This window comes from Triturus cristatus, chromosome 9 (genome assembly GCF_964204655.1).
Source record: "Triturus cristatus chromosome 9, aTriCri1.1, whole genome shotgun sequence".
NCBI classification, from domain to species: Eukaryota; Metazoa; Chordata; class Amphibia; order Caudata; family Salamandridae; genus Triturus; species Triturus cristatus.
In genome coordinates this window covers 633,099,779-633,114,029 of record NC_140592.1, presented here as the reverse complement: position 1 = coordinate 633,114,029, position 14,251 = coordinate 633,099,779, and the positions used below count along the sequence as shown (strand labels likewise).

The 14,251-nt window shown below is 45.7% G+C and overlaps 1 protein-coding gene across 2 annotated transcripts in view; it reads right to left on the bottom strand.

Moving 5' to 3' along the window:
* PTGIR (prostaglandin I2 receptor) overlaps positions 1-13,225 on the bottom strand; it is a 210,343-nt gene extending 197,118 nt beyond the window's left edge. Inside the window, exon 1 of one of the 2 annotated variants that reach the window (XM_085625669.1) lies at positions 11,170-13,225. In XM_085625669.1, coding sequence (XP_085481795.1) covers positions 11,170-12,180 — 1,011 coding nt within the window. In that variant the 5' untranslated portion in view covers positions 12,181-13,225. The remainder of the gene's footprint in view (positions 1-11,169) is intronic. The other variant, XM_085625668.1, reaches the window with a different exon arrangement.
* Positions 13,226-14,251: the final 1,026 nt, after the last annotated feature.

The following is a 14,251-nucleotide window of genomic DNA, read 5'->3' as shown; positions in this document are numbered from 1 at the left end:
ACAAACCACGCGCTAACAAAGAAACCACATATGTCGATGGCATGGAACAGGACACACCCCCTTTCAGAACATTGTCCACTGACAATCCACATCTCCCAAACTGCCAGAGTGGCCCAACAATGGACAGACAGAAGGCTACGCAACAAATATTGCATACATAGCTAGCTCCAATGGTTAATTCTCCTGCTTGTTGATGACACCTGCAACCAACGTCCCTACAAACATTGACATAGCTTAGTCAATAATATTAGGGGGGGGGTGAGTTTGAGGTTTTCAACCAAGCAATACAATGTGCATGATTAATAAGCATTGGCATAGCCAATAGGTCTCGCCTTTGGGACATTAGTGTTTAGCCATGCAACAGTTGCATAACTAAATACTTATAAGGTCCCAAAAGCGAGACCTATTGGCTATGCCAAGCGGCCCTGCGGCCCCGAAAGTGATCGTGATCGCGATCAAACATCAAAGCGGCCGTGCGGCCGCGAAAGTGAAAGTAATTGCGGTCAAGCGCGGCGCCCGCGCACATACACTGTAGCTCTACGCTGGCCTGGTAGCACTTTTTGGAGCCCTCTCAATAAATTTCGCCAGACCAGCGCATGCGCTGGGTCAGGCGAGACCTAAAAAGGGGACATGGGCTTGACTGGCTTCTGAGTTGGCAGAGTTTGGGGAATACGTTTTGAGTTTGGAAAGGTTAGGGACCTTTTTGGTGACATTAATACATACAGAGAACCACAACCCAGCAAACACATTTTTCAAACTCTGAACCAAAAACATGCTCTAAAGACCAGATAAATAAAAAGAGCTCGAAAAAGCTATAAGCTAATCGCATGACACATTGCAACATATACAACGTAGCACAATGCAAAGCCACTTTGACATGGCATCCACTGTTATGTTTACACATAAGATATGGCATTGTGTCACTTTGGTACAATGTTGTGTACTTGGCTCTATGATTTTTTTCTTTTTAACTTGGGTTCCTTAAATCACGGTTCTGTTTTTTAAAAATGTCCACTGCTCGTTCACAGGCCAAACAGCTGTACGTGCTATGTATTTGATCCAGATGTGCACTTGGGCAACCTTAAAGAAAGCCAACAAGCACAAATTGGACCTTAGCTCTGATGCCCTAATCTTCCCTGTGTTGCATGCAAGCTCACTCCCTCTGGTGGCTCTCAGCACACCTGCAGCCACAGGATACCATCAGAAGAGGTGAGGAAGATGAGAAAAGAAAAAAAATAAGAAAACAGGCCCTCTCTGTCCATGAACTGATGATCAGGAAAGACATTCCTAAACCCATCAACACCGCCCTAACCCTCCACCAATTTAGGAAACAGCTGAAGACACACATCTTTTAAAAACACTAATTCACGGTGAAATACCAGTCCACCTCCAAACTCATAACCCAGCTTTCCCTTCAAGTAATCATGGACTAGTTTTGTCTTTACCGTTTTACAGTGTTGTCATTTTTGTCATGCTTTGTGCTATACCAATCCTACATAATGCATGCATACGTGAAATGGATATGCTTGTGTAGCTCAGCTTCTGTACATCTTTTTGATGTTACCTACAAGACTGGCCGGATTGTATGTTACAATCCCACTCTTCAGTGGCTTCAAAACACCGTGTGTGTGAGGAGCAGGTGTAGTGCCTAGAAATCAACCCAACCTGCTGTTTGTGCAGCTAATGAACGTGTGTGAGAGTTGCCATGTTTTTTCTTGAATAACGCTAATGGGACTGAGACGGAAAATGTCCCTTCTCTGCGGCATGCACCCTTTGTAAAAGCGTGAGTTGATAGATATCAGGGAAAAGGGGGAGGGGGTGTGGGTGCTGCGCTGCCGACTTTGGTGCTGGAAACCAGGGTTCGAGCCTCGGGGTCGCGTCCACAGCCTGTGATTTTGGGCAAATCACTTAATCTCCCCGTGCCCGAATGTGTAATGTAAATAGGTGCTCGTGTAAAGCGCTCCAATACCTTCGGGTCGAGTTCGCACTATATACATATGCAACAAAAAAAGAAAAAAATATGGGGGTTGTTCAGGTCCTGCAGGAATGAGAGAAAGTAGCAGTGAACGTTCACCTGCATTTTGAACAAGAAGCTTTGTTTGAATATCTTATGCATTGATTGGGGTGCTGTGGAATTCCATGTTTAAGAAAGGTCCATAGGGTACCTGTGCAGGGGCGGGGTTAGACACTTGCACCGATTGCTGAAGGAGATGTACAGGTTTTAGGCTTCAGGTCAGAAGGCACAGTAAGGTATGCAGGGAGGCTTTACATGACTCGGCATATCACTTAGAAGTTAGTCACGCTGTCAAAAGCTGCCATCACTTTGGTACTCTAAACCTATGGGATATTGATGTGTGATGTAATATGACTAGAGCTTATTTGCCGTTTGACCTACTTTGCATAACTATTACTGAGCTATCTATAGTACTTTCGGTAATTGTAAGACACCTGCCTTCTAGACGAATGTTGTACAGTAAATAATCCCCTGCATCCGAAGAGTGACCGCCGGCGGCAGATCATTCTCCCATCTCGCCGCCAAGACGTGGAACACCCTCCCCATCCGCCTACGGCAGACCGAAGACCTTCTATCCTTCAGGAGACTCATCAAGACCTCGCTCTTCGAACAGTAGCAGCATCCCCCCTAGCGCCTTGAGACCCTCACGGGTATGTAGTGTGCTTAACAAATGCTATGATTGATTGATTGATTGAAATAGCAATTATTGTGTGGGAGTACTGATTGTGGGGAACGTGGTGACATTCTATATATAACACCTGCAGATGACAGATACACTACCACATTTGTTGGACTCCTTATATGGCTGTCTACCAGAGCTTAATTTAGTAGGAGGGGGTGGGGGGAACCTGACACTTCTCCTTTTCACCAAAAGGTTAGCCCTTGGAAAATAGGAGATCTACTGGGTTTGATCCCAATAATTTGAAGGTAACACAACAAGATTACAGTGCAACTGACATGGTATTCTCATGAAGCAGGACTGGGCCCTTATGCACCCTTGTGCGCCAGTGGCGGCTGGTGACATTTGAAAATAGTGGCGCGTAAAAGTTGGATACGAATTGTATGTAGCAAGCAAAGCAAGCATGCTTTAAGGACAAATGTGGGGTCTGTGGGATTCTACTGCTGAAAAAAACTGAAAAAAGATTTGCAAATTAATTTGTGTGGTAGAAAGGTGTTTAAAGCAGTGGGACTGTTGAGTTTGTCAAATTACATTGTAGAAATCAATCACTATTAAAATATGTATCGACTTCTTAAAATGCACACTGGCAATAAAATACAAAACATCAGTCTAAAACACTGTTGCATCTATTCCTTCCGCAGGACTCGATGACATTTAATTCACAGTCTCACAATTTTAGGATTGAAATGTTGATTATTTATAGCAAATCTGCCTTTTTACTTATTTATTTTAAACAGTGAACAACCATTGACAAAACCAATAGTAATTGCAGGTTTTAGGTGTATGTCAGGTATTGTGTTATACATCTGGACGCATTAACCTCTTAGAGAGAAACCGAAATTTCGGTCATGTGGAAAATTATGGGAATCACAGAAATGTATTTCACATGTTCCCTTTTAGAGAGCCCCTAGTTAATTCAGCCTACTTAAAGACCTGCCTGCACATATTTCTGTCTGACTGATAGCAGTCAGTAGCTGTGGGTGCTTCCTGAAGCCTAGTTAGACCATTTTTTTCCAAAGTGGATGCAGCATGCAGTGCAAGACACTGGGCAAGCACCCACTTTAAAGGCCCTCGAGATGTCACATTGTACAACTTGCACATTAAATAAACTGTTGTACATATTAATGCAGTAAGACATTGGGGAGTTTTTAATGTGTTTAATATTTCAAGACCTTACGGTCCCACTGCTTTATAAACCTTTCTTTCTCAGTAAATTCATTTGCTTTCAAATGCACCATTTGCCAATCTTCTTTCAATGTTTTCTTGGGAGGAGAATCCCACAGACCCCACATTTGTCCTTTAAGTTTGCTTGCTTTGCTCGCTACATGGAAGTTGTACCCAGCTATTACGCCTCACCACTTTCAAATGTCACTGGTCGCCACTCCAATTATCGACAGGAAGTACGGAGCAAGACACCGAGGTCACCGGTTCCTTAGATGCGACTCTACCAGAGTCTAGCTGTCTAACTCCCATCTCCCAAACCGCAGACGGACAAAAACTATTAGGGTGAGGAGAACCTGGTCACGAACCGTAGTCTTGAGTGAGACTGCGACCATTGCTCTGTGAGACGCATTACGTAGGGTCACTGTGAAAAGAAACCACCAGCGTGCTGCACTAATTGCAGAGCACACGTGTGTCCTGCCCTCGGCCATATTACAAAGTCGAACTCTGCAGCCATGTAAAGAGTCACCCAGCACACTCTGTACTTCATGCCCAATGAGTCACCCGACCTGTTAGCCACCTGGGACATGTTCCCCCACTGACAATAATTGTTGGGGGTTGTTCCACTCCGTGCTCCCCAACTGAAGATATGCCCGATCTACAGAACCAATCGCACACCCTGCATGCTTCCAGGAGGTGACGTAAAGTGCTTCAGTGTCACTTTAGTAAAAGCTGCAAAGTGCTATAGAAATTCAATGACTATGGAGAAACAGCGTAACGTGGCAAAACGCAACACCGTCCAAGGTCTACTCCGAAGCTCACTCCTGCTGGACCTTTGTGAGAAGGCTTCTTTATGTCTTCCTTACAGAACTGAGTCCCAACTGGACAGCCTTACGCGTCTTAAAAAGCATTTCCAAAAAAGGGATGTCAGTGCTACGTATAGAGTTGCCAAGATTATAATATTAAATTACAATAAGGAGCGCTTCCCAAGGGTCAGCCCATGTACCCCTGCAGGCGGTTCCCACAGTGCACGATCAACAGGATCTGCAAACAAAATGTCACCATGAAAGATGTACAGTTTCTCCCACCTGTAGGGGGACCACCTCACTCCAGTGCTTTATGGAATCTGTCATGAGTCTTGAACTCTTCACCTCCAAATCATTGATGTCAGCTGTGTTAGTCTAATTAGTTCAATGGAAGTCAATCAAAGCCTAAAAGACCCAACCACAAGACTATATCAAGCCTTGATAAACAAAAATGGCGTGCAACGTGTATGCAAACTGCTTCATCTCTGTACCGATACCTCCTACTGTGTCATAAGGCTAGAATGAAGTCTAAAATCTCTAATTTCACTTCACTACAGAAATTCTGTGAATTACTTCTGTGACTGTGCAAAACATCCCTAAAATACTTAATTTATCAGGAAGTAAGCAAAACTACATATACAGACTCAGAGTTGCATATTTTACCCACACACTTAGAAACTTACAATCTACCTGACCTACAGACACTTGGGCAGATGAATCGGCCGGCCCAGAAAAACCTACTCCATGGAACTTTTACTCTGAAACAGAGGGAAACTGACCTGGAACAGGCCAAACAATACAACTGTATGGACTTAGTGTTTGATATCTATTCCTTGCAGAGTCAAGAACATCTATGGTCAAATTTGTCTGGGTATGTTAAAATGAGATTTTTAAGGTTAGATTGTTTTATATCCTGATTTATGAATTTGAGGGGGAAATGGAACCCAGTTTTTAAAGATAAAACCACTTGTTGACTTTGTGAGCGTGGAATAAATCCCTTATGCATGTTTTATGTATTTGCATTTCAGAAAAAAGCATTTGCAACCTATGTTCAACAAGGCAAAACTAAGATCAACTGTGGAGGCTGTCAGGTACTGTTTTAGTGTTAGGGAAGACAGTTCAGTAATAATGCTGACAACATTTTTCAATCCGGCAAAGCCCTGTCTGCATGATTTTACCACTTATTTATATACCCGTGATGTGTCTCTTTTGTATCTGGATTTTAGCAAGTAGTTTTTATATAATTTACCTTACATTACATGCTTTTTGCAGACTTTTCGCCTTTGCACCACATCTGCATGTTCAAGGAAAAACAGCTCCCATAGATGTTTAGGTCTCGCCTGACCCAGCACATGTGCTGGTCTGGCGAGACTTATTGAGAGGGCTCCAAAAAGTGCTACCAGGCCAGCATAGAGCTACAGTGCATGTGTGCGGGCGCGCGCACCGCGCTTTACCGTGATTACTTTCACTTTCGCGGCCGCACGGCCGCTTTGATGTTTGATCGCGATGGCGTAGCTAATAGGTCTCGCTTTTGGGACCTTATAAGTATTTAGTTATGCAACTGTTGCATGGCTAAACACTTATAAGGTCTCAAAGGCGAGACTTATTGGCTATGCCAATGCTTGTTAGCCATTCAAATAAGACCGACTGAAGAAGCTGTTTGAGACTGTGAAAGTGTCCGGGGCAATAGTGCAAAAATAAGGCCAGTGATGTTATCGAACGAGATTTGTAAAGCATCTTCTTCGTAACATGTAAAATATCCATACTTTGCTTGGTTATACTTGTAACAAGATTTATGCAAACTGTTCCTATATACTGATTGCAAATCATATGTCACTGAATATCTGTGCATTCCCCCCCCCCAGAAAAAAAACTTGTATTTGAGAATTGGTATTCTGCCAGGGACTGTCGAGAGGGCAAGACAACATCTACCATTTAATACGCTTGAAACTGTGATGTCTCAAGGACAATACTGCAATATTCTGCCAGTGAAATGTATAGATCAGGCATATAAACCATCAACTCTGTGATTATAATATGTTGTCTATACTCAACTTTACATCCATATGAGTTCATATGCAAGTAAATTGTTTGTTATGCCCTTGATTTTACAATGTTATTATCTTAGAATCTCAGACCGGTCTCCTGATACTTGTATGGATCGTGGTGTTTTTAACCTTTTTATTGTAATCTTTAGATTAATACAATCAACTTATATTACTACTACTACAACACCCAGAGGTCCTGGAATGGAGGACTGGGTCCAGATAGAGGAAAGGGGAGAGAAAGAGAATGGATAGATAGAAAGACAGACATTGCATGAGGAGACGAAGGGAGCAGGGCTGGTTTGGGCATTTTTTGTAAGGGCTGCTCTTGGTCCCCGATGGCGGCCCTGAGCTGACCCATGAATGGCTGTTGTTGAGAGTGTATCCCGAGTACAAATCTTATGCCTACCAAAGGATGATACCGAATGCTTAGCTTTGTGCTAAAACTAATGTTTGGAGAAAGTAGAACCACTGACATCTGCAGCACAATACTACTACTAAATATTGTGCTGCAATAAAAGGTAAAGACACACAATTGATGGACGGAATGCAGAACAAATCAAAACATTCACCCCCAGTCAAGAGATCTGGGTTAAATCCATCATTCTTTTGCTCAGCATGCCACCCCAGTTTAGACCTGGCTATATGCAAATCAGTCTTGACCCTGTGCCTCATGGGAACAGTCCAGCCCGAGCTGCCAAGCCAGGTCCTCCCTGGACCGGAAACAAGCATCCTAGGACCGGTTTCGGGGTTTCAACCCTCTTCAGCCAGGATAGCTTGATTCCAGTGGCACAGTGAGCCCAGGACTCACGTATGAGCATACCTGGCGCACTTAGGGCGAGAAAGCAAAAGACAAAAGATTTGTTCAAACGCTCCGTCCATCATCCCCTTTGGTATCGCAATAGAAGGAGCAAAAAATACTTTTACGGAAATACCATCTAAATGTAGTGGGTAAAACCCATACAATTTAGGGCAGAAGTGAACTATCACAAAGCGTCAGGATCAGCAGTGGAACCATGGGACATTATTTCTTTGAAAAAGTAAAATATACATGTGTCTGTCAGAAAACTCTGCTGCTACTTCAAAGTTGCTTTTGAAGTTGGATGGGCTGAGCACACAGTGGCCTCCAGGCGTCGTTTTTTTCCCTTAGAAGCTAGTCTAGTTATTCACTAAAGACCGACATGCACATGTGTTTATTTCCCGAAGAATTCCAATGTTGTGTATGTTTGCATCTTGAAACGTGGGGACTGGAGCCACTAAAAGTGTGACCCTGTATCAGAAATGGGAAGGGACTTGAGGGTTATTTGGAGTCCTCACCCCCCCCCCCAATTTACACGCAAACTTCCAGCCAGAACATAAGTTTAAAAGACAATAGTAATTGCCTGTTAGATAATGTTGTTATGTTTGACTCACTGCCACTCTGTTTTCTTTCACTAAAAACACAGAACTTTTTTAAGCATGATGTTTGTCTTTGTCCCATGGGGCACAATGAATTCTCATCTTGTGTCCAGTTATGCGCTGGGTCAGGCGAGACCTAACGAGTACCATTGAGCGGAAATATTCTTTATAGAGCTGCAAAGCCCGAAGGATATGCAGAGGTGCTACATTTTACTGTAAGGTGCCTGTGTGTCTCTTAAGCAGTAGCGGTCCGTGGAGGGAGTTCCGTGGGGCGGTGAGGCGGGGCGGGGGAGGGGAACACTACTGCTCTTAAGTCACATTCTCGTGTACATATAATTATGAACATTGGCTGATATTATCCAACCGCTGTAGGGCTGGACAAGCACATTGTCAAACTTTCAATAGAACCACTCTGTAATGTTTGCAGACCAGGCGTACCTGCACGTGAAGCAGGCCGATTGATAACTGTTCGTATTACCTCACACTTTCATACATTCCAAAGAACGTGTTTACAAGCTGGAAAGGATTTTTAATGGTAATGCTTATACATTTGGCTTCATTGTACTAAGGTTCATACATTTCCTAATGTACACCAACATTTTCAGTTCTGACAAAACGTCACCGGTGAGGTCAAATTCATTTGCTGAAAATAACAACATACGGGCATTTGGGAAGCAGGCAGTGGGGTCTCCTATGATCTGGAGTGGACACTTTGGTTGGGAAACAATGTCACATCTTGGCCACCCACTGAGGCTGGAGGGAGTTTGGGACCTCAATCAGAAAAGGTTATTTTTAAATCTGGCTTGTGAGACAGTTTTAACGGTCTAACCAGGCTATTGATTTTTTTTCAAAATAAAATTATACATCATATAAAAATGCAGGTGCTTTTGGCCAGTAGGGTTCTTTCGTTTGTCTAATGGTCATGCGAATTTTTCTTTCGCCCATTACAGCATCCAGTGTGGTGAACTTGGGGGCATATTATCAAGAAACGGCGTTAGAATTATCACCGCTTTAGCGTCAGAAAACTGCAGCTAAAGAGGCGATAATGGCCTTGATAATATACCCTTTAGAATTCCCATAGAAGCCCATGTTCTGGTGTCAACATGGGCTTCTACTGGAATTCTCGGCGGCATATTATCAAGCCCATTATCGCCGCTTTAGCGGCACTTTTCTGCCGCTAAAGCGGCGATAATTTCAACGCCGCGCTTTAGCTGCAGGAAACTGCCGCTAAAGCGGCGATAATGGGCTTGATAATATTCCCTTGAGAATTCCCATAGAAGCCCTCCTGGGACCCCCTCCAGCACTGGCAGGCCCCTGGCCTGGGAGCTTTGGACTGGACCCACAGCGTGGGGGGCACCCTGCATGTACTTTTCAGGGGGATGATGGGGCCTCAAGTTTTTTTACGCCACTGCCAAGGCCTGACCTACTGTCTTTGCCAATGCTTGTTTTAAAGAGTGAACAATTCCGTCATAGAGTAGGCCACTCTAGTAGGCGCTCGGGCAGTCACATAAACTTTTCTCAGAGACGCTTTGGGTGAGTTCTTAGAAAAGCAGCATATTGGCATTTTACTAGGCTTTGCTCGGAAATGTCAGAAAGGGTCAGGGCGAGGATCGGGCAGAGTTTGATTCTTGGACATTGTTGGTGTCCTTCTTTGGAACAAGACTGGCTAAAGTTCTAACTCGTGTTTGGGTTTTTCCACTTCCATTAGGATCACCACGGGGGATTTGTCGCAGTTCCGACAAACAGAAGAAAGTTAAACTCTAATTTCCCTAGTGATTTTCTTTCATCTCTCCAACTTTATTGGTCTCTTCCTGCCTAACGGAATATTGTTTGTGTCTCATAGGTATGGTATGTTACGGGAAAAGCGGCCAGGGATAAAAAAGAGTTGGAAAAACGAAGTGTTATTTTGTTTTATCTTGTCAGTAGGTATAGAAACATATGGGTGTTAAAAGTTCTAAATCAATGAACAGTGTTCACACACATTCTGCATATTCCTCTTTTACTGCTTCTTACTATGGATGTGCACCTGAATCAGACGAGATTTTACATTCTCACCTAAGTTGTTATTTCATGAATTAAATTAATTTTAAAGGGTTACCTCATTGACTTTACTTTTGACAAATATAATTGTCAAGTTTTCTCGTATCAAGCCTGAGTACTTCGTGCAGTATTTTTTTTCCAGTCAGGTTCATATACTATCATTTTTTACAATCTAAATGTGATTTAGAAAAAAATAACAGAACTGGCGTGGTGTTTCTCCTTAACAAGAGCCAACTGCCATGGCTGGAGGGTCATAATGTGCAATCAGCCAGACATCCTAAGTCATGTCCGTCTGGGGGGTCGTTTCTACTTTTCTTGCCAAGCTTTAGTACTGGAGTCCCTAAATGTTGATACAACCACGTTGTAAACAAGGAATGGGTAATGTTCTAAGCCCTTAACAAAGACGTTCCTAGCGCTTTGTTTGAATTCAAACTCTGAATCCAAGATGGCGTCCGTTCACCTGCCACCCTTAAGGTGACCAACTATATAGCTACCTTATAGCAATAAGACACATCACATCCCTGCTGAACGGAAAGTTCTCTCCCACCATTTACTTCTGTCCCACCCAGCTCTTCAATGATACCGCCAAATCCCTAGTTTATAAAAATGTATAAATGCATTAATTACACAAAAAGTATAAAAGTGGTCTCAGTACACATGGATGCCACGTGATATTGACCTCTGAGCTAATTTCTACTGATAGATGGTACAGTTTGACATACCATGAGCAAAAAGGCTCAATAAAACGTGCCTGTGTGCTCCCTCCTAACGATTTGCCATAATGGTATCATGGTTGTAGCTACACAAGAGCCCCCTCGAGGTTGGGTTCAGCCCCTCACCAACACCCAGAATAGTTCAGAAGTGCAGGATGCACGGGCAACCTGAGCGCAGCTGTTAAACACAGCGACTTGAAGTCCTGACGGTGGCTGCAGGAACTTCAAAAGTCAAAGACATGGTGGCACCACCAAGCACAACCCAACACCACGCCACTATAATCTCAATTGCTTTAGTGGCGGCTGTACCTACCGTGAGAGGCAAGGAGCAGATGACGAAGATGGTGGTCATCAAGGCCAGCAGAATGAGGTGCTCCACCTCGTCCTCGCCCTTGTCGAACCAGCTCTTACGCCTGCGGTTTGCCGAGTTGACAGATCCACGCCGAATCTTCTGGCTCTGGTACATCTGACAAAGACTGACAATGACTGAGCCATTGCAGAGGAAAATGGCCAGGATGAGGAAGGCCATGAGGGTTGCATATATGAGTGAAAATGCGGTGGTACCCGGATGTGGAGACTTCATGCGGATGAAGCACCAGGTGCCGGGGCAGTACTGCTTGTGCTCTCCAAACCCCAGGAAGGGCAGGGAGCAGAACAGGAGGCAGGAGACGTAGATAGCAGGTAGGGAGCGCTTGGCAACTCCACGGGTGTTGTGTTGGGAGTAGAAGTAGGGGTGACTAATAGCCATACACCGTTCCACTGCCATGGCAAAGAGGATGAGCATGGAGGCCAGGCCAAAGAAGGCCATAGAGAAGGCAAAGAAGTTACAGAGGTGAGCATTGCCCACCAGGCCAAGGACTGAGGCTTTGCGTGCATAGGCGACAAAGACGATGGGGCTGACAAAACAGGTGCCCAGCAGGTCAGTCATGGCCAGCCCTGTGACCAACACACAGAAGGCAGATGCCTTGGTTCGTTGCTCCTTGCGGTGAAAGCCGAGGATAGCCAGCGCCATCACATTGCCCACCACACCCATGGAGAACATCATTGTGCTTGCCACTGGGGTGCTGTCTTCGTTGATCAGTGTGGTGTTCTCGCAGGAGGAATGCATCTCAGTCTCCAGAAGCAGGGGGTTAAGGAGGCACCTCACGCGAGCCTTGCTGAAGCATCGACTCACTCGACATGTGGCAACAGCGCGTTGGAGCTTTACCACTGTTTTGCGGTCTCCATGGTCCTCAGATGGAGAGTGTAGCCAATGGTTGCCTCGATGAATAATGGCGGTTGAACACTTGGGTTCCTCAGATGGAGGATGGACAGCAGGGCTCATCTGCTGGGGAAAGTCTAGTCTGCAGAGCTCTTCAGGTAGGAATGGGACAGGAGGATTCTTCTGCAGCGGGCACGGAGCAGGAGGGATCCACAAATGGAGACTCAGAAGCACAACTCTTCAGGTGGGACAGCGGCATCAGATCCAGGGAGAGGATCAATGGGCTCCTTAGATGGGCAGCAGACGATAGCTCTACTTGGTGAAGAATGGCCTGCAGGGCTCCTCACCCGGGACAGGCGGCAATGGCCTCAGGAGGAGACTGGTGCGCAGGGATCCTTAGATGGGGCCTGGACAAGAGCTCTACTCATGCGGAGAATGGAATACTGTGCTCTTTAGAGCGAGACTGGACAATATGGCTCCTCAGATGGGTAAAGGACTCCTTGGATGGAGAATGGACTACAGCGCTCTGCACATGAGAATGAACTCTTTTGGCTGGGACAGAAGAGCAGTGACATCTACCGGAGACGGGACAGCGGGCTCCTCAGAGTGTGACAGGACAACAGAGGTCATCAGATGGAGACCGAACAGCGAGGCTCCTCGGGAGTCGGGACAGGACTTCGCGGATGGACTCCCACATGTGGACAGAAGCTCTCCCCAGAGGGAGAACGGACACGCTGGGATCTGAAACCCGAAGAGGGCAGCATGGATCCTCAGACTTGATTGGACAGCAGTGCTGATCAGGACAGGCTCGCTCCTCAGGTTAGTTAGATTCCTCGGAGACCGGACAGCAGGTACTCTTAGACTAAAGCATTGGATCCGCTCCCCTGACCCTGTTGTCTGTCGTCTAGTCAGACATCCTTGCCAAACGTAGGGCTTTCTGTTAAATCCCGTCCGTCTTATCTCCGCGTGTATGTGCACACCGCCCCCTGCTGCCCGGGAGCCTCACTCTCTCCAGGCGCTCTTCCTCAGCTTGTCCCGGGGGTCTCCGGCTCCCCGCTGCCCTCTCCTGCTCGCACTGTGCTCTGTGGCAGCAGAGCTGTTCTACTCGCAGTGAGCTGTCAGATGCGTGGAAGAAGTTTTGCTGAGTGCAGGGTGGGGCGCGTAGAGGGAGTGGTGAAGGAGGGGCAGGCACTGCAGGCAGGGACAGCCCTTGCGAGCTTCACCCGAGCGTATGCCCCTAACTCCGCTCTCTCACCACCCGTCCAGCACCCCTCCAATAACGACCGGGTGCTGGGTGGGAGATCTCGCGTGTGTCTGATGGTGTGCACGCGCATTCATGCATACACCAGAAGCGGTTGGGGAGAGCAGAGATCCGTCCCAGAAGGGAACGACAGGGAATGACCCTAGCTCGTCACTATAATTCGGAGGGGATCTCATTCCCTCCCTCTGCGCACTTCCTCATCCCATTAGACACTGAGGCTGGAGAACAGCAGCGCCCGGAGATCCGGAAGAGGGTTATCATTTTATTAAAAACCCGGACCGGTTGCATCGATGGATGCATGGATGGATATACGAACGCACTAACTGCTATATGGATGAATGATTGAACTGGCGAATGGACGAACACATGTCAATGGCGATGGGTGCTTGAGCGAGTGGCTATTCATGAATGGGTACATGAATGAATGAACAGCAATTGGTTAATGCCTGGATGCGCGAAGAAACGCAGCAAAGATTTCCCGGCTTCATGTAAAAACGAATTACAAGCGATGGACCACGTTAGCGCAGTAGTTCTTCCTTACATTTCACGTTTACTTAATCGTGCATTTCCCCCAAACTGTTTTTTTCCCCAAGGTTGATAATTATCTGTAGTTTGTTTTACGAGCAGCGTGTGCTGTTGTATAGTGCGCACCGAGTTGACTGTAAGAGCCACGACTGAGAGCAGCCCTTTAATTGGGCCGGTACTACCCAGTACTGAATACCTGCATTTTTTTTATTTTGAGAGGGCGAGTACCTGCACTTCTCAAGAGTGACATGATACTTTTAATTGGAGAGTAACGGCACTTCTCAAGAGTGGCATGATACTTTTAATTGGATAGTAACGACACTTCTCAAGAGTGACATGATACTTTTAATTGGAGAGTACCTGCACTTCTCAAGAGTGACATGATACTTTTAATTGGAGTGTAGCGGC